The sequence below is a fragment of the Sarcophilus harrisii genome, chromosome 1 (genome assembly GCF_902635505.1).
Source record: "Sarcophilus harrisii chromosome 1, mSarHar1.11, whole genome shotgun sequence".
NCBI lineage: Eukaryota > Metazoa > Chordata > Mammalia > Dasyuromorphia > Dasyuridae > Sarcophilus > Sarcophilus harrisii.
The window spans coordinates 12,849,925-12,870,617 of NC_045426.1; the positions used below are offsets into that span (position 1 = coordinate 12,849,925).

General features: G+C 45.2%; 1 protein-coding gene across 1 annotated transcript; it reads left to right on the forward strand.

Moving 5' to 3' along the window:
• The first annotated feature begins 219 nt into the window (after positions 1–219).
• Positions 220–18,918, forward strand: MYD88 (MYD88 innate immune signal transduction adaptor). Its single transcript, XM_023498373.2, has 6 exons — positions 220–885; positions 11,366–11,500; positions 13,130–13,310; positions 14,119–14,210; positions 15,422–15,577; positions 16,264–18,918. The coding sequence occupies exons 1-5, from the start codon at positions 528–530 to the stop codon at positions 15,574–15,576; spliced, it is 921 nt and encodes a 306-aa protein (XP_023354141.2). The 5' UTR covers positions 220–527; the 3' UTR covers position 15,577; positions 16,264–18,918.
• The last annotated feature ends 1,775 nt before the right edge of the window (positions 18,919–20,693 follow it).

Below are 20,693 nucleotides of genomic sequence, written 5' to 3' on the forward strand. Positions count from 1 at the left end.
CATTTCCCGGGGAGCCTCCAGCACACATCGGCCAGGTCTCTCTCTTTTTCCCTTCGCCCCCCCCTCCAGGTTGCCCCCTCCCGGGGCACCCCCCTCCTGGGCAGGGCAGCCGGTGTCCTTTCTTTCCCTCCCTCAGGTCCCGGGGCCCCCGCATCCCCCTCCCGCAGACGTTTGGGGGTGGCCCCGCCCCTTCCCCGGTGCGCTCCCCGGCTCCGCCCCCGAGAGCTGCCGGGCTCCCAGCTTAGCTCGGGGGCTGCTCCTGTCCCCGCCTCCCAGAATCCCTTCGGCCCCGGGACCCCCAGAGGCCAGGGGGAGAGAGCGTCAGGGCGCGTCCTGGGGCGGCACAGCTGGCTTCCAGCTGCGCCCGGGGGCGGGGCGGGGGAGGAGGACCGGACCGGAACAGCGGCGGGGCGGGGTCTGCCGAGAAAGTGAAACCGGACCGGGCCGAGGAGGAGGAGGAAGAGAAGGAACTGAGGGAGGAGGCGGCGGAGCTGGGGAAGTCGGTGGAAGCCCGGCCCGAGCCCGCCATGGCCTGCCCCAGCCCCTGCCCCAGCCCCGGCCCCAGCCGAGCGGTCACGGCCAAGGCCGCGAGCCCGGCCCCGGACATCCACGACGTGCCCCTGGTGGCTCTCAACTTCAGGGTGCGGAGCCGCCTGTCCCTGTACCTGAACCCTCCCACCCAGGTGTCAGCCTACTGGCCCGCGCTGGCCGAGGAGCTGGGCTTCCAGTACTTGGAGATCCTGAACCTGCAGACGCAGCCCGACCCCACGCGCCGCCTCCTGGACACCTGGCAGACGCGCGAGCGGGCCACCGTGGGCCGCCTGCTGGAGCTGCTCCACAAACTGGAGCGGCTCGACGTGCTGGAAGACCTGCGGCCCAGCATCGGTAAGGGCTGGGGGAGCCTGGGCGGCAGGCGGCCCCCAAGAGCCCTGGGGGGGAGGGTCGGAACCGGCGCCCGGACCCCTACCTGTGCCCAGTCCCCTCCCCGTCCCTCCTCTCCTCCCCACTGGCCCTGGCCTCTTCCTCCAGATCCCTACCGCGCTTCTGCTTTTTCTCCTTATCTGGTCCCAGTCCCCCATCTTTGCCGCTGTTCCCCAGGGGCCCCTCCTTCCCCCTGCTTGCTCCCTCTCCACTGTTTCTCTTTGCTCTTGACCTGTCACACTGTGCCCCTGGCCCCTGCTCCTCTGCTGTCCCCCTGTCTTCTGCCTCTCCTTGTCTCCACGTGTCCCCTGTCCTCTGCCCTGTGCTGTTGTCTTCCTGGCCCATGCCCCTCTTAGACACCCCGGGACCCCAGGTCCCGTTGTCACCCTTGCCCCCCTGTCTCCCTTGCTCCTCTGCTGCTCCCCGCTGTCCTACTGTCCTCCTGCCTTCTGCCTCTCCCTGTCTCCACGTGTCCCCTGTCCTCTGCTGTGTCCCGTTATCACCCTCCCCCCTCCTGCTGTCTCCTTGCCCCCACTTCTCTGCTGATCTTCTCTGGCTTAGTAGGTCCCTTTGCTGGGTACCCATCGACTGCTCTTAGCTGTCTCGGTCCCGTCCCCTTGCTTCCTATCTCACTGCTCCCTACCATGCCCTATCCACTTCCTGCCCCACCTAATGTTGTAGTAAAGAGACAACAACTTTGAGCATAAGATAGAATTGTCAGGCCAGGCCAGGTCACCGATGCCCAGACAACCTTGTGAGTTATTTCCTTCTTTGACCTCAGTTTCCCCAAATATAACACAGATGACCTCCGTTACTTCCAATTCGATGAGATTTTCCTTCTTCACCTCCTCCCCCTCTGCCTCTCCACCCACCCTCCTTTTATGGACCATCTTACTACTTAGGAGGGCTCCCTCCGGCCCTTCCTTGTCCCTACTCCCTTTGCAAATCTGACCAATCTTCTCCCCTCTGGAGGCTTACATTCTAATATACCCCCACACCCAGGAACAGGGGAGAAACACCGAGGGGCTTCAGGGGCCTCCCAGGATCGGGGCTTTGGGCCTCTGGACAGCCAGGCAGTTAGCATTTATTAAGCTCCTTCTATCCAGGCACTTGGGATACAAAGAAAGGGTGGCTTTTAAGGAATTATAGTGTACAGGGAGAGAACATAGGAAAACCTACACAAACAAGCTACATAAGGGAGGCCTGGGGAAAGCTTCAGGCAGAAAGTAGGGCCTTAGCTGAGACTTAAAGGGAGCCTTAGCTGAGACTTAAAGAGAGCCGGGACAGGAAGGAGGCAGAGATGTGGAGGAGAGAGCTCCAGGCATGGGGACACTCAGTGACAACTGGAGATAGAGTGGCCTATGCAGGGAAACAATTGGGAGGCTCACAACAAATGGAGGAGAGCAAGAGGTCTGGAAAGACCAGAAGGGGCTGGTTACAGAGAGCTTTCAAGTCAATCAAATGGTAAGAGGGAGTCATTGTAATTTATTGAGAAGTATGTGTGTGTGAGAGAGAGACAGAGACAGAGAGAAACAGAGAGAGGCAGAGAGAGACAAAGAGAGACACAGACACACACACACACAAAGAGAGACAGAGACAGAGAGAAATGACAAGAAGGAAAGAGGGTCAGCTCTGCATTATAGAAAGATCAATTTAACAGCTAAGTGGAAGCTTGGAGTGAGAAGAGATCTGAAACAGTGAAATCAATCAGCCACTCATTGCAAAAGCCCAGGTACGTGACATGATGAGGGTCTGCATCAGTATCAGAGGAAAGGAGACTATGTGAGATGTGACAAAAAGAGTTAAGAGTTGACAGCACTTGGTGGCTAATTGGAAATAGGGAACTGGAGAGAATGAGGTTTCCAGGATGCCCCCTGGAGGGGGAGCCTTCCTAAATGGGAGGGTGGTGATGCTTTTGACAGTAAGAAGGAAGCTGGGAGGAAAGGAGAGTTTGGAGGGAAAGATAGAGTGTTCCATTTTGGACATGCTGAGTTTAAGCTGCCTATGGGAGGTCCAGTTTGAGATGTCTAGTTGGTATTTGGAGATGAGAAAAAGGAAGTGAGGAGATTTTAATTTGCTGGATGAATAGAACTGAGAATTATCTGCATGGAAATGATAATTGTAACTCAAGGAGCTGAGGATATCACCATGTGAAATGGCCTAGAGGGAGAAGAGAAGAGGTCCCATGGCAAAGCTTATGGGCTTGATCCGAATAAGGATCTAGCAGGGAACAGAAAAGGAACATTTAGGCAGGTTGGAGAAGCAGCAAAGATTAGTGTCCCGAAAACCTAAATCCAAGAGTATCAAGAAGAGAGAGATTGATAGTGTCCAAGGCTGCAGAAAGTCAAAGAGAATGGGGGCTGAGAAAAGGCCACTGGATTTAAGCAATTAAGAACCCACTGGGAACTTTGGAGAGATTATTTTCAGTCCAGTGATGGAAGGCAGTCTGCAAGAAGATAGGAGTGAGAGGAAAGTGGGGGCTTCTCTCACAGAAGGCCTTCTCGGGGAGTTTGGCCACCTAAGGGACCGCAGCAGGCTACAGTGAGCAAGTACGGCTGGAGCAAGCGAGTGTTTTTGAGGATGGAACAGATGTAGACAACATGTTTGTAGACAGTAGGGACATAGCTAGTAGGGAAGGCCCGGAGGACTAGTGGTGAGGAGGTGATCTGCTGGGGAAGATGGAATGGGATGGTTCGCTTGTGCCCGTAGAGGCATTTTTCGTAGCAAAGAGAAGGGCCCCCTCTTCCTGGGAGACAGGGGTGAAGGAGGAAGTGGCAGCAGGAAGCATCTGAGTGATGTGAGAGGGAGAAAAGGGGAGAAGGTTGAGCTCATGGCAAATGGCCTCAAGGACAGGAGTTAGAGATTTATGTGGCCCTGATTGAGCTGAGACAGGAAGTACAGTAGGGAGTAGACTTCCCCTCCAGCGCCTGGCACATGAAGTAGGCACTTAGTAAACCCTTATTGATCTGACTTTATTTTCTATGGACTGCTCTAAAAACAGGGACCTTCTGACACAGGAGATCACAATGGGCTTCCATGGACTCTCGAGGGCTCTGTGGATAAATTTCAAGGAGTCTCTGAATATAAGTAGGAAAAATTATAACTTAATTTTCATAAACCTTTAGTTAAAATTTAGTATTTCCTTCAATTTCTAAGAGTATGATTCTGAAAAGAGTCCCTGAATGCTAATAGATCCTTCTAAGAAACCTGCTCTGACTGGGATGGAACCCTAGCAGATGAGTAGCCTTTGTAAAGCATCTTCAAACTGGATGGGACCCAAGAATGAGTCTAAGCCAACCCCTTCATTTTATAGATGAAAATACAGAAGGCTCAAGGGGAAAGAAAGAGCCTTGCCCTAATTCACCACTGTCACAAACCACAGGGGCAAGATTTGAACTCAGGTTCTGGTGCTGTAAACCCACTGTTTTTTCTGCTGCATCATCTTGTCAATTGGACCAGAACCAGCCTCTAACTTGTGGATGCCTGGAGCTGAGTAGAGCAGGCAAGAGACAGGAAAGTCAGGGATCAAACAGAAGTTTAATTAATTTGAGAATAAAGAAAATGATATTTGCAAAACAAAAGTCTTCTTGAGGGGGAGGGTTTAATGTGTTGGACAAAGGAAGCGTTTTATATACATAAGTAGACTGGACCATAACATCATCATTCTTAGCCATTCCCACAGCAGGTTCACGAATGGACAATGCAGGCGTTCCTGGAAACTGTGGAAACAGTCTCCAAGTTGTCCAAGTCTCCAATTGTCTCAATGACACAAACTAGTGGGAACAGTGGGGCAGTACCCTCAGTTTGGTTCCCTCAGAAGTTAACAAGGAGCAGGGATAGTGAGCATGTCAAGAGAAGTGATAGATAGCTCTTGGTTGTACCACATTGGCTCTCAGGTTTGGCCATACTAGCATATTGTCTCCTCCTTTATTGGAACTTTTAGAGGGCAGGGATTGTGTTTTACCTTTCTTTGTATCCCCAGTGGTGAGTTCAGTGTCTTCCACAGAGTAGTTTCTTCATAAATACTCTATGATTTGGCCGTCGTTTCTATCGCACTTTTTATACTTTTAAAGTGCTTCGTAGACATTATCTCATTTGATCTTTGCAGTTACCTTGGGTGGTAGATTTTACCTCTGTTTTACAATGAGGAAACCCAAACTCAGAGAGGCAAAATGTCCCATAGTTACCCAGCATCCATATGAGCAAGATCAGAATTGGAAAGGTCTCTATAACTCCTTCAATTCAGTCAAGAAAGTATTTATTCAGCACCTGGTGTGTGAAAACTATTATGCTAAATGGACACGATGACTAAAAACCTAAACCAAAATAGTTCCTACAAAAGCTTCCAACACACCTGAGCAGAAATCCCCACTGCCACCTCCCTGGCCTTACGATTCTGTTTGGAGGGGTCTGATGATGGGGAGTTCATTATTGAAGCAGCCCTTTTCCACTTTTGGATAGCTCCAATGACTAAATGCTATCTAGCATAAATCTGCACCTTTAACTTTCACTCAGTCCAACGAATATCAGAACCAAGAAAAGCTGGTCTAATCTCACTTACACAGAACATCTCTTTTTTAGTCACAGGCAACATTCTTATTCTTCCATCTTCTCTCTCTCTCTCTCTCTGTCTCTCTCTCTCTGTCTCTCTCTGTCTCTCTGTCTGTCTCTTCCTTTCCCTCTCTGTCTCCCTCCCACCCTTCCTTCCTCTCTCTCTCTCTCTCTCTCTCTCTCTCTTTCTCTCTGTGTCTCTCTCTGTCTCTCTCTCTCTCTGTCTGTCTCTCTCTCTGTGTCTCTCTGTGTCTCTCTCTCTCTCTCTCTCTCTTCCTTTCCCTCTCTGTCTCCCTCCCACCCACCCTTCCTTCCTCTCTCTGTCTCCCTCCCACCCTTCCTTCTCCTCTCTCTCTCTCTCTCTCTCTCTCTCTCTCTCACTGTGGCAAATGGGGTTAAATGACTTGCCCAGTATCACACAGCTAGAAAGTGCCTGGGGTCGGATTTGGGACTCGGGTCCTCCTGACTCTATCTATTGCACCAACTAGCTGCTGCCTTTGTAGTTCTGGCCTCCATAGCTCCTTTGAGATCCTGATTCTGTTATCCAATGGTAGCTATTCTTTCTAACTGTTCATATGCAAATTGATCAGGGAGCTTTCCAAGTATCTTATTAACTATCAGGATAAAAGTAAAGTCCAAGGACAGATTCCCTGTGGAATTACATCAGGGACATCCCTCTCTGTTGATTAATCAACCCTCTCTGGATGGCATTAATTCTCGGGTCGCCTAACGATGCTATCGCCCAGTCCACATCTCCCCATATTATTCACAAAAATATTAGAAGAGACTCTCAGATGCCATTCTGACATCCAGAATCCCTCGGAGCTCCCCAGTGAGTAACCTTGTCAAAGGAGGAAGTTGGATTAGAGGGACTGGTAAGGCTTGTTTTAGAAAAAACCCTTGCTGACTCAGAGAGATCACTGCTTTTCCTTCCCTGTGCTTAGAAACCATCCTTTCATTGCATTCGAGAGTATGGTGAGTATATACTCTCGTCCCATTCACTTGTTCATTTGTTCCTTGAGTGTAGGCTATTGTTCCTTTCGTTCATTTGTTCATTTAGTAGATATGCTATAGATAACACAGTTTCATGTCAGATGTACATCAAAAGTGTATTGAAGTTGAAAGACAGAAACCCTGGTATACACTGGTTATGTGAAGATGGGCAAGTCAGTTCACTTTTCTGGGCCTCAAGTCCCCCATCTGTAAAATGGGGATGATAAATAACACTTGTAGCAGAAACACATAGATATATTTATTAAGCATCTATTATGTGCCAGGGACTCTACAATATAAAGAAAGGCAGAAAATAGTTCCTGTCCTCAGGGAGCTTTCAGGCTAATGGGAGAGATAACTAGCAGACAAATATGTACAAACAAGCTATAGACAAGATAAATAGGAAAAAAGGAAGGAAATTCTAGTGATTTTGGAGGAATTCATGAAGGCATCCTAGAAAATGAGATTTTAGTTGGGATTGAGGGAAATCAGGGAAGCCAAAGAGGCAGCCATAAGGAAGGAAAGCCTGCCAGACATGGGGGATGGACAGCTAGAGAAAATGTCCAAGGATGAGATGTCTCTAATGAAGTCATGTCTATAAAGTTGCACGTCCATGCAACCCTGACAATTCCTATCTAAAGCATACAGGCTGGCTGGTTGACACTGGACAGGTCATAACTTCTCAGTGCCCCCGGCAACTTGAAGACTAAAAAGTCCCAAACAGTTGCTTAGATCTTCACTTCCTCGTGGAGAGCCGTCCACATCAATGGAATCCAGGGTCTGGTTCAAAAATACTGATGATATCGCTGATCATAATTTGCTGCTGTTGCTGCTGCTGCTAATGTTGTTATTGTTGTTCTTGATGATGATGATGGCCTGCAGCGGACCTGGGAGTTTGCCCAGGAAAGGGAAGCCATTGCATATTATTGATCAGAAGAACATTTGAGGCAGATCAGTTTCCCATTGATTAAGGATAACTGACTGACAAGCTCATAAATGTAGAGCTGAGAGTGACCTTGGAGGTCACAGACTCCACAGACAAGTCCCAAAGAAGTTGAGACTGGGGAGAAAGATGAGAGGCAGCAAGACCGTTGAAGGTACCATCACAGTACCTTATACGCTGGCAAGAATCAGTTGGAAAGCTGGGATGTCGATGCTGGCTGTAACTAGAGTTTGGGGCAGCTAAGGTGTGAGCAGAGCCAATCAGGACCAGCCTCCAGATGACCTTTTTGATGTGATCATCATTTAAAATCCAGTAGGACGTTGCCATTTGATCATTTCAGTTGTATCTGACTCTTTGTGATTCCCTTGGGGGTTTTCTTGGCAAAGATGCTAGAGCATTTTGCCATTTCCTTCTCCACTTACAGATGAAGAAACTGAGACAAACAGAATTAAATTACTTACACAGTTAATAAGCATCCGAGGCCAGATTTGAACTCGGGAAAAGTCAGGAACTCAAGAGCTCCAGGCGTGGAGCTCTATCCCCTGCAGCATCATCTAGCTTCCCATGAAGTAATTAAGACAATAAGCAAGTAGCAATTAAGCCCTTGAGTAAGAAGTGATGAAAAACAAGTGCAAATGGGAGACAGAAGGGTACCCAAGGGATCTTCTCCTTCACTTGTGCCATGGGCCTCTTGGGCAACAGTCTAGTGAAGACCGTGGCCCCCTTCTCAGAATCCTGTCTGCATAAAACACTTAGGATTGCCAAGGGAAATGATTAGATTGGCATTTGGTTGTCAAAGTAGTTTTAAAAAACAAACCACAAGTTCATGGATCTTGCCTCAGTGACATGGGGTTGATAACTTCCTGCTATTGGCCGGGCCCTTGAGGGTCACTTATCCCAGTACACAGGATCCGGGTCCAGTGCTCATTTTGCCCAATCGGAGAAGCCTTGGCAAGAGAGGAGGTGTTAGCTAGATGAACCAAAGCAGGACTGCTGCTTCTGAGAGAGGCGGGAGACAGGCTGGCCCACCCGAAGGGCCAGAAGCAAAGTCCCTCTCAGCCTGAGCCCATTAATTGCTCAACTATATGTTGATGGAGAAGGAAACGCTATAGCTCTGAGAGACTTTGCTGAGGCAGAAACAGCAGGACTTAGTTATTAGTTGTCTGGTCTGGGGGGAAGAAGATGTTGGAGTCAAAATTGTGTCAGGAGTTCTGAGTGGGGCCACAGGGAGGCGGCCTCTGGTTTTTCAGCAGAAGTAAGGATCCCAAGGAGCAGCCGGGAGAGGCGTGGGGCCAGAGCTCAGCGTTCTTTATCATTGCCAGCAGGTGCCTACACCAACTGCTGCCCTGAGCTTAGGGCAATCAAGCCAGCCTGCCCACCCACCCTCAGGGGCCCCATCAGAGCCGGAGCCCCAGAGTGGCACAAACGAGCACCTGGTCACACACTTAATGGTTGCTGGGGCAGCTCACATGGATGAGATAAAGCGACAGACAGTCTGTGGAGAACAGTGAATGTTTCCCTACAGAGGAAGAGTGTGTATGTGTGTGTGTGTGTGTGTGTTCGTGTGTTGGGGAGGTCTAAGTAGGAGTCTCAACCCTTGGGGTAGGGGGTACCTACCTAGCCGCCTCAGATTTTTATTCTATGTATAATAAATTAATTAATGATATTAATTAATGCTGTTAAATTAATTAATTATCCAGAGCAAGAAGAAATGATAATTGAAGTAATTGAAAAACTTCTGAAAAAATGAAAGCTCAATCAAAAAGCTGCTCTCTGATTATCCTCCTTAACTGAGGGGGATATGGATTCATTCATTCCTCAGTTCCTTAATTCTTCTGTCGTTCAGTCTTCCCTTCACTCATTCATCCATTTCTCCACAAATGTCTAGACCTCAGACTCCCTTCTGTTTCCCGGACATTTGAAAGGCATTTATAACTTGTCTCACTCGCTTATTTAGCCTGTACTTATCAAAGTCCTCCTTCCTACTAAATTCTGCACAGGCCCTTGGTTTTCTTTTCTTTTTCTTTTTTTCTTTTTTGCTGAGACAATTAGGATTAAGTGACTCGCCCAGGGTCACACAGCTAGGAAGTGTTAAGTGTCTGAGACCAGATTTGAACTCAGGTCCTCCTGACTTCAGGGCTGGTGCTCTATCCACTGTGCCACCTAGATGCCCCGGCTCTTGATCTTCAAAGGCCAAACTGTCCTGCCTTCATAGAGCTTCTCTTCTATGATCTCATGTATGTATATGCAAGTTCATACAAAGTCCAGATGAGGTGATTTCAGGAGGGTGCACAGCAGCAGGTGAGGCAGGACAGACAGCAAAGGGGAAGAAGGAAATTCTTGAGCTAAGGGAGGAGCTGGCCCGGGGAACAGGCTGGGCCATGGCCTCCACCTGCTTTGGCCTCCCATTTAGCTTGGTGCCTCCCTCGGTTCCCCCATCCTCTCTTCCGGAGTTGGTTTCCCCGGCCAATATTCGTGGGTCCTTCCTGAGTTTACAGTATCTGGCCAGTGGCAGAAGACGTGCTTCAGCCTGGAGAACGTAACCCAAGCTCTTCATTGGAGCTCCTAGTGAAAGGCTCCTCCTGGGTCTCGGAGTGTTAGAAGTGGAAAGACACTTAGAGACCGTGAATCTGGCCACCTTGTTTTACAGATGAGACCCAGACAGGATCTCAGCTTCCCTAAGGTCACACAGCTAGCTCTTCTCTTGATGCCCCATAGTTTCCCAATAGAAAAATCAAATCTTGGTCAACTGTGCTGTGTCAGCGTGTTTGTCTTGAGGATTATAGAAATGGGAGGTGGGGTGGAATAGTAGGGAGTGCCAGAAAGATCTGAATTCCAATATTGTCCCTGACACTGTGTGACAGTAATGGATGAGTCCCGGACACTCCTCTAGTCTCAGTTTAAGAAGGGGACAACGCTTACTACCTTTGAAATTGGAGGCTGTAGGTTTGTGTCTCAGCCTTGCCACTTCTTGCTTCTGTAACCTTGGACACTGTACTTCTTGGGCCTCCATTTCCTGCTTTGTAAAACGGAGAAATGGTGTGTGTGTGTGTGTGTGTGTGTGTGTGTGTGTGTGATGCAATGGATCTTGTTTATTTAAGAAATAGAATAATTTATAAAGAATCATAGCATTTAAAAATTGGAAAGGGCCCCAGTTGGATATTAGCTCAGTCTGTTGTAAAAAAAAAATCCCTACTATAATGTCATTTAAAAGTAAATGTACTTCTGCTTGAAGACCAAGTAGCAAGAACCCTCTACTTCTTGAGGAAGTTCACAATGAAGAAATGTTTTGTCAAGAACCTCCCCAATGCTGAAATTGCAATTGGACAAATTCATTGAATTGATTATAAAAGTTTCCGGAAGCCTACGAACTTCTTCTTAACTCCCCTGCTAATGACACAGGAGAGAAGTCAGTGTGTTCAGGCCTAACTCTGTGCCAGGGAATACTTGCTGGGAATACAAAGAAAGGCAAAAATAGACCCTGACTTTAAGGAACTGAACGGGGGGCGGGCAGCCTGTCAGCAAGTGGGAACAGACAAGGTGTGTACAGTGTTGAGAGGAGGAGATCCCTCTTAGGCTACCTATGGGGCAGAGGAGAGATGGGGAAAGGCTTGTTCAGAAGTCAGTCTTAGAACTGAAGCTTGAAGGCTTTTAGCATGAGCAACTTAGCACGCTGCTGAGGATGCACAGAAAGCAAACCCAAAGAAACAAACCCAGCTGCTGGCCTCGGGAAGCTTATCTAGAGTTAGGGGAGACGGCCACAAACAGCTCTGAGCAAGCCAGATACATGAGTCCTGGAGACAATCCCCAGAGAAGGGGCTAAGATTGAGGGGTGCTGGGAAAGGCAGCTCGCAATGGGTCTGAAGCCTGAAGGAAGGGGCCTGGGATGGAGGAATGGGGACACAGAGATGGAAAAGCTAGGAAACTGCAATGAGTCCATTGTCTCTTTCCTCACAGATGAGGACTGCAAGAAATACCTGAAGAAGAAGCAGCAGGAGGAAGCAGAAAAGCCTCTGCAAGTGCCTGCTGTGGATAGCAGCAACCCTCAAACGCTGGAGTTGATGGGCATCACCATTCTGGACGATCCACAGGGTAAAGGGGAAGAGGGAAATCGGGGGCAGGGAAGTGAGCCTTTCCCCAACTCACCTTGGAGGATGGCGAGGGCTTAGGCTTTTACAGGTGGGATGGCTGGAACTGGACACTTCCATCAATTCCCCCACGTGGGGTCTGTTGTCTTGGCCAATAATCCCTGACAAAGCCCCTGACCCTCCTGTGGCCACCGGGCATCCCCAGCCAATATAGACTTCTCATAATAATGATCTGAGTGGGATGGAATTAATAGGTGAATCAGAAAAAGGATCCCAAAACCAATGTGATTTCTGGATTCGCTGAAGTTCTGAATTCTTTTTTCCATTTACTGTTTTCATTTCCCCCCAATTACATGTTTAAAAATATATTTTTAACATTTTTATGTGAATTTTGAGTTTTAAATTTTTTTAAATTGGGGGCAGCTAGGTGGTGCAGGGGGTAGAGCACCAGCCCAGAACTCAGGAGGACCCCAGTTCAAATGTGGTCTCAGGCACTTAACACTTCCTAGCTGTGTGACCATGGGCAAGTCACTTAACCCCACTTGCCTCAGCAAAATAATAATCATAAAAATAAAAAATTGAGTTTTTGAATTAAAAAAAAATTCAGTTCCAAATTCCCTTCTTCCACACCCCATCTTTGAGAAGGCAAGTTATACTACACAGGTATAGGTTATATGTGTGTAATCATGGAAAACATTTCCATATTTGTTATGTAATAAAAGAAAACACAGCTTAAAGAAAAAATTTAAAAAGTATTCTTCATTCTCTATTTAGACTTCATCAGTTCTTTCTTTGGGGATGGATAACATTTTTTAAAAATCTGTTTTAATTTACAGAATAAAATAAGTATTTCCATAACATAGAGTACAATAAAAAAGATGATTGCACGTAAAACTGCAAATCTACTATGCACAATGTGCTAGCCATTTAAATATAAAAGAAAATTATAAATTTCTCTTTTTTCTTTCCCCCCTCCAAATGGCTACCATTCGATACATAAATGCAATTATACATACACACATACATATATATATTATTCTATACATACACACTCAGTTCTTTCTCTGCAGGCAGATAGCATCTTCCTTCCTATGTCCTTTATAATTAATTTGGGTATTTATAATAAACAGAATAACCTATTCACTCAAAGTCATTCTCAAAACAATATTGCTCTTTTCTGCTCGTTTTACTTTTTATTGGGTGGAAGTCTTCCCATGTTTTTCTAAAATCACTGAGCTCATCGTTTCTTATAGCGCAATAATCATCCACCACAATCACATATAACAGCATGTTCAATGGCTGAACAAGCCTTTTTCATCCTAAGTCCTTCCAAGCTGTCTTGGATCATTGTATTTATTAGTTGAAGTTTTTAATTGACCCGTGCTACCATTTACATGTAATGGAGAATTTGGTTGGTGGTTTGTTTTTAAAGACAACTTTGTCTAATTTTATGAGAGTAGCTAAAATTGAGAGGTTAGATGATTTGCTTGAGGTCAAAAGGGATGTTTATCTGCCTAAACCTGTCCTTGTGACCTCACAAGCAGGGCTGATGGGAAGATCTGGGTTTGCCTTCAACCTTTTCCTGTTCATCACCTCCTCCGATCTCCTCTCCCTCCCACCCCTACTCCCTCAGGACTAGTGCCGGAATTATTTGATGCTTTCATCTGCTACTGTCCCAGTGACATCCAGTTTGTCCATGAGATGATCCAGCGCTTAGAGCAAACCGACTGCCGCCTGAAGCTGTGTGTGTCGGACCGGGATGTCCTGCCTGGCACCTGTGTCTGGTCCATCACCAGCGAGCTGATTGAGAAGAGGTCAGTGGGAAGAGGGGCAGATCTGGGAGAGGGAATAGAGCTCTGCTTTCGAATTCAAAGGTCTGGTCTCTGTTCTGCTGGGAACTCACTGGATGACCTTGAATATCATCACATCCTCTCAGAGCCTCAGTTTCCCTATCTGTCAAATGAGGATAGTCATCCATGCTCTGTCTACTTCAGTCAGATTTTAGACAAAGTGAAAAGGAATCCACTGTCCCCCAAAGGGGGCCACTTTGGCCAGTTCTAAATCTCCCATTTTACAATCTGATTGTTCCTGATTGTGAGGTCAATGAGCAGAGAAGTGTAGAAGCCAGAGCAAAGGTGATTCTAAAGAGGGGCAGTATTGCTCAGTGGAGGCAGGAAAATCTGGGTTCAAGTCTCAATTTGAATACGTCCCGGGTTGTGTAACTGGGATGAGTCCCTGAACCTCTCAGGCTGGACTCTTTAAGACTCAAAAGTTGCAGGTCAGTTGGTTTTCACCAGCAAAGGGACATTCTTCCTCAAGAGTTCCTCACACTACTGAAAAGCAGTGAAAGAAGAAAGGAAATGAGCATCTATTATTAAGCTCCTATTATGTGTGTTAAGCACTTTATAATTATTCTCTCATTTGACCCTTCCAACAACCTTGTTAGATAGGTGCTATTATTATCCCCATTTTATAGTTGAAAAAACCGAGGCAAACAAAGATCCCTGTGACTTGCCCAGGATAGCAGAGCTCATTAGTATCTGAAGCCAGATTCAAACTAGGGTCTTTCTCCCTTGCCACCCAGCTGCAATAAGTGTTTCCAAACTGTTTCTGCCTCTCTAGGTGTCGAAGGATGGTTGTTGTCATTTCTGATGAGTATCTGCAGAGCAATGAATGTGACTTCCAGACCAAGTTTGCTCTTAGCCTGTGTCCAGGTGAGCATTCCCATGACCAACCTGAAGGGGGGTTTTCTGGGTTCGGAGAGCTTGGGACTGGAAAGGGGTGCCACACCAATATTGGGGGGAGAGAGAGAGAGAAAGACAAGAGAGAAAGAGACAGAGACAGATGCAGAGAGACAAAGACAAAGAGACAAAAAGAGAGACAGAGAGAGAGAAACAAAGAAACAGAGACACAGAGAGAAGGAAGAGAAGAGAATGTGGGAGGAAGGGATAAAAAGACAAAGAGAGAGAGACAGAAACAGAAAGAGAAAAAGGAGAAAAGAGAAGAGAATGAGGGAGGAAAGGATGGAGAGACAGAAACAGAGACACACATAGAAAGGAGCAAAGGGAGACAGGGAGGGAGAGGAAGAGGGACAATGGGAGACCAAGCTAGGGAGAGAATGAGGGAAGAAGAAAAAAGAGAGGGTATCTGTTCCCCTTCATTTAAAAATGCCCTTAGAGATCCTGCAGACATTAATTCATTCAATCAGGTGATCTCCCAGGACTCTACTCTACAGTTCCCTTTTTCATGTGGTCATCTTCCATTAGGATGTAAGCACCGATAGGGCATCTATGGGACTCTTTTACTGGGCCATGTTAGGCCCTCAGTGTCTAACACAAGACTTAATAAATGATTTAACCTAAGATATCAGCAAACATGATCCTGACCTGGGGGACAGGCTGACTGGAGACCACGGGAGTTAGCTTCTGTGGAAGAAAAGGACTTTCCTTTGTTTGCTGGAGTGTCCACATTCTCCTCCTCCAAATCCTACCCTATGGGGCCCCAAGCTGCCCTGGCCAGAAGGACCCTGTGGGAGTGAAATGATTACATCCAGCCCCAAAGAAGTAAATTCAGTAATAGTAGTAATTGTAGCAGCAGTGAGTCAACCATAATAATACTAGCAGCAACAGTAGTAGAAGTAGCAACAGCAGCAGCAGCAGCAGTAATAGTAGCAGCTGTAAGTCAGCAGTAATAGTAGTAGCAACAGTAGCAGTGACAGTCAATAGTAACAGTAGCAGCAGCAGCAGCCCATAGTAGTAGTAGAAGCAGCAGCAGCAGTGTAATAGTAGCAGCAACAGTAGCAGTGTCAGTAGTAATAGTAGTAGCAGCAGCAGCAACAGTAGCAGTAAGTCAGCAGTAATAGCAACAATAGCAGCAGCAGCAGCAGCAGAAGTAACCGAATTTGCTGATCTTGTTTCATTTGCAGGGGCTCGACAGAAGCGCCTGATTCCTGTCAAGTACAAGCCCATGAAGAAGGAATTCCCCAGCATCCTGCGCTTCATCACGCTCTGTGACTACACCAACCCCTGCACCAGGAGCTGGTTTTGGCCACGTCTCGCCAGAGCTCTCTCCCAGCCCTGAGGTGCCCTCCCTCGGAGCCTCCAAAGACTGCTTGACTCCTGGGGGTGGGGGGGTGGGGGTAACCTGACCTGGCTTCCCTCTTCAGCCAAAACTAGCCCCTATGGCTCCAGCTGGAGTTGGTAGTGTGCATCTCCTGTGTGCGCCTGTGTGGCACAGGTGTTTCACACCTGTAATATTGCAGCTCCATCTGACCAATAGGTCAGATGAGGTCGGTGGGGCGGTAAGCCCTAGGGAGTGACACAGTACATAAGTATTGGAGGTAGGTTTCGAACCTGGTCCTGGATTCGAGCGCTACACTCTCTTCACTATGCCATGATGCCTATTGGTTGAGTGGCCCTAAGGAGAAAAGTTCAATATTGTTGTTTCAAAGGAACAAGTCCTGTAGCTCCCTTCAGTGGGGAAATCACGATGACCGTTTTATTCTCTAAGTGCCTACAAATCACCCCATTAATAATCCCCTTGAAGAACTTTACAGAGCCTTGGGAGTCAGAGTTTAAAGCTTTTCCTTTTTCCCCTTTTCTGAAAACCTCCAGGCGGGCATCGCCTCTCATTTCCCATGATCCCTCAAGTTTTTGTAATCATGTCCACAAGTTATCTCGTTGCGGAAGTTCATGTGGCCAGCTGCAGGCTCCTTTATTATGTGCTCCTTGGCTTTTGAGGAACCCCTTTTTCTTTCTTTCCTCGTAGGGAGAATAATCTCTCTGGTGAAGAAACCAGAAACACATGGCCAAGATCTTGTCATATCCTCGACGACCGTCTCCCTTTGGTACACCACATGACTTCAAGGATCCCATTTCTCACTCCAGAGAAGGCTGGTGTGGGAAGAGATAGAACCAAAATTCTTGGCACCAAGCTCAAGGAACAGCCACCAGCAGAAAGAACAGAATCCCTGCAGACTTAAGGAATAACCCTTCTTACGGAGCCCCAACTAGAAATTTTTGCACCTGGGGGACCCACTAGGAACCATACCCAGAGCAAGAAATAGGAAAGGCCCCGTAGTTGGAGGGAATCTGGATATGGTCACAGGGCAGTGGAGAGACAGACTCCATGACACAGTATATTTTTTTTGTTAGGTTGCTGAGGGGTTGGAGTGGCAGGATGGGCAAGGGAAGTATTTCTTCCTGGGTATATTCCTATGTAAGAAATTCTTCCTGAATAGGTCCTAAGTTCTGTTGTTTATAGCCTCAAAAGAACTGTTGATCAGGCAACCCTTAAATTCAGCATTCTGGAACAAAGCCCTGAGAAACCTACCTTAGTTATACTCTCTCAGCTTGACTGTAACCACCCCCTAATCTGTGGGCAGCCAAAGCCAAAACAAAGCAGGCTAGAGACAGGAGAGTCAGGACACAAACAGAAATTTAACTAATTTCAGAGTGAGAAAAAGGGCATCTGCAGGCAGAAACCCACCTCCTAAGAAGGGGGGATTAATGATAAATGTGGAAATTTGTATAGAAGAATTGTACGTTTAACACATATTTAACGTTTTACATATTAACATATATACCTCCTTTAGGGGAAGAGGTAGGAGGAAAGGAGGGAAAAAAAATTTGGAACACAAGGTTTTGCAAGGGTGAATGTTGAAAACTATCTTTGCGTGTATTTTGAAAATAAAAATTATTTTTAAAAAAAGGAGGAGGAAGAGGAGGGCTTAAAACTGCTGATGCTAGAGCCACTTGTATACACTTATATACATGAAAGAGATTGGCCCACATCCCAGTCATTCTCAGATCTTGAGATAGTTAGTTCTCATGCTTAGCATTTCTTGGGACAAACCAAGTGGTTCTTGGGTCCAACGGGAACAGTCATTGTCTCAAGTTTTTGGAGTCGTGGCCATGATGTGGGCACAGAACCAGAATTCTGTGATGGGAATAAGAGTGTAGTATCAGTCAGTGACAAAGAAGAGGGACTGTGACCATGTGATGAATGATGGCCCTGTGAAATGAGGGGAACTAAATGAATATTGGTCTAAGCAAAGGGTGATATCATCCTGAATATAAAGGATTGCTGTTATGTCAGATTTAGGACACAGTTTGCTTGCTTTCCCAGTCTTAGCTCTGCGAAGTAGAATATCTCCAAAGTATTTTGACATTTCCCTTTTGGGTCAAAAGGCAGGGGGTCTGACAAACCCCTCCCCTTATGGCTAATAAAGGAGAGACAGGTACACGCCATGGGATATTATTGCCCAGGGGGTGAATTACTTGAGGAGACATACCGGAGAAGTATGTCCCAGATGTCATTGCTAACCATCGTTTGAAAAGAGGGGGACCAAGAACGTCAGAGTGAAAAAAATGCCAAAACACACTTAAATCAAGGTCTTCGTGTTTGGGTACATACCAAAAAGGGACAAAGAGAGGGAAAAAAATTAGAACAGTAGACTCAGCCATTATTTGTCCAAAATCTTGGGATAGCTGTCTCATCTGGATGTCAGCTGCTTCTGGATCCATCTACTCAGGAGTAGGGACTTACTAAAATAAGATAATCCAGATGCAATAGTTTTTCCTCATAATTCCCCAAATTGCATAATTACATTATCAAGTACATATCGAATTATTTAGAGGGCTCACAAATGAACTAATTTTGAGAAGGGAGATTTACATGTCACCAAAGTAACCAAGAAAATGTAAATGTTAACATCAAGTCCCACCTAACAGAGCAAACCAAACTATCTCTTGGTCTCTGGGGGTGAGTCAAAACAGAGAAGGCAGAAGCAATTGCTTAGGGGAACAGAAAGGAGAGATGGGCTAGTCCCAGATGTTTCATATAGTTATCTGGTTCATAGATATCTTTTCTTGGACAATAAGCTTTATTCTCAGGATGACTCTAAAGGAAGCTCTGCTTCTCTGGTTCCCAATCCACAGGATATGAACAAATCGAATGCAATCACTTAAATTTGGTTCTCCAATTATGAAACTTGAGAGAATTTTAGTTTAGACATCATTTGCTGTTTCTAGCTTTACCTAAATCCTGTACTTGAGATAATGTTTGATAAAATTCATTTGTAAATTTATCTGATTCTAGTGCTTTTTTTTTCCTTTTTTTTTTTTTTTAGGAAGCTCATTTATGGCATGTTTTTCTGCCTTTTAAAATTGTCAAACAGATACTTTAAAGATGGAAAGATATTTTCACTTTCTGTACTATGGTCAATACAATTTATGTGTAAAATCAAATTAGTCCTTCATTAATAAAACCTTAAAACTTACTACCAAAATATACTGAATTTCTATGGTTGGTAAATTTAGAAGCCAATCATACAGATCTGTATATAGTTCTTAGAGAAACAGTCTAATCTTTTTTTTTTTCAAAATTTGCTATTCCATTTAATTAAAAAACTTTTATATTACATCTTTGTCTTATTATCTTGTCTAATTTCCCTCTTTGGAGAATATTATAATTATATTATATTATAATCTGACCACAAATATAAGTTAAAATTGTAAGATGTTCACACTTGAAACCTATTATAATAACTTGGAGATGTCCCAGTATCAAACTTCTTGATTTTAGAATTTTGTTATATGAGGGGGAAAACCCTAGCTCTAGATTCCAGGCATGAGTCATATTTGATAGCCAGCCCTACAGTCAGAGATCATTTAATGTCAGATTTAAGATTAATCTTTTCAGCAAGGAAATAGCACAATGGGAAAATGGAGTCAGGATTACAGCTAGGCTGTGTCCTTGGTAGTTCCCAGGTAGCTGCACATGCCATTTTCTACTATTGGCTTTGTGATAATTCAAAGTTCAAAACAAAAGTAAATTTAGGAATTTTTACCTAAAATAGCAAAATTTGACTAACCACAACTTAGAGCTTGAAAATCTTTCCCGATGTTTCCCTAATAGTTAATATTTTATTAATTATTTACTTATAAATTAAAACTACTCCTTTTCTGGGACTTCAGACATATAGGAAATACCTGATCTTGACTCATCATTAATATGCTAAAGCTACATCTTTAAACCACCTTACACACTTTTCATAATACCCAAGATATTCAAATGAAAATCTGCTATCATAGTAAATATTATTAGAGCTAATATTATTATTTTACCTGTTTATAACTAAATATACCTTATTAAATATTAAAGAATTTTCAAATAACCATTTTTCATCCAATCCTTTGTGTGACGATGTCCAGATTAAGAAATTGCTTTGTCTAACAACATTTCTGTCTTACAATGATCTCTTAAATTTTACAATACAAATTTTAAAATAAAATACAATTCAGAAATATAAGACTAACACAAACAATACATTTTAGATGACATTAATTGCATTTCTAAATCATCACAGGTAGAAATCATTGATCTATTATCTTTAGCATTTTAAAACCACTTTAAAGTTATTAAATATGGAACAATTACATTCAATTAGAGAAATACTAATGTAGTGGTTAGTATATTCCAGTCACTGTGTTGAGTGCTTTGCAATTATATCATTTTGATCTCACAACAACAACCATTATTATTTCTCTCTTTACAAATTAGAAAACTAGGACAAACATGGACAAAATAACTTGCCATAAATTGCATGGCTCATTTGGAACAGAGAAGAATGAGGAAAGAGGCTGGCTGGTTCCCCTACTTTGAACTTGTACACTAGATACTGCAGGGGCATCTGGATTCTCCTGCTGACTGACTGGGTTTTTTTGGGATGCAGTAGAATGCACTGACTAGGGGCTGTGGTGGCTGGTACTGGGACCCTCCTATTGGTGGGATTGGGGAATTGGTGGGGTAGGGTATTTGGGGTCCACTGTAGTTGCTGTCCCCCTTTCTATCAAGTAGGGCAGAATTTGTATTTTCCTACAATTCTCCAGCATTCTCTTTTGTTAATCTGATGTGACATGAGAGGGGTTAAGAGAGTGACAGGGATTGTAATGGTTTTGTTAGTTCCCCCAACTAAGATACACCTATGACTCCTGGGAAGGAAAGTGGAGCATGTTGAGTGACTGGATCTGTGGGAAGGATCCCTCAGTGCTTTCTAGGGTACTTTCCCTTTTTCAACAACCTCTTTGGCCCTTATTTAAAGGAGATATTTTCCTTTCATAATGTGTAAAAGGGGACATGGAGACAAAATAGAAAGTCAATGAAAAGTTAACAAGAGGTTGCTATTTACCTAAATG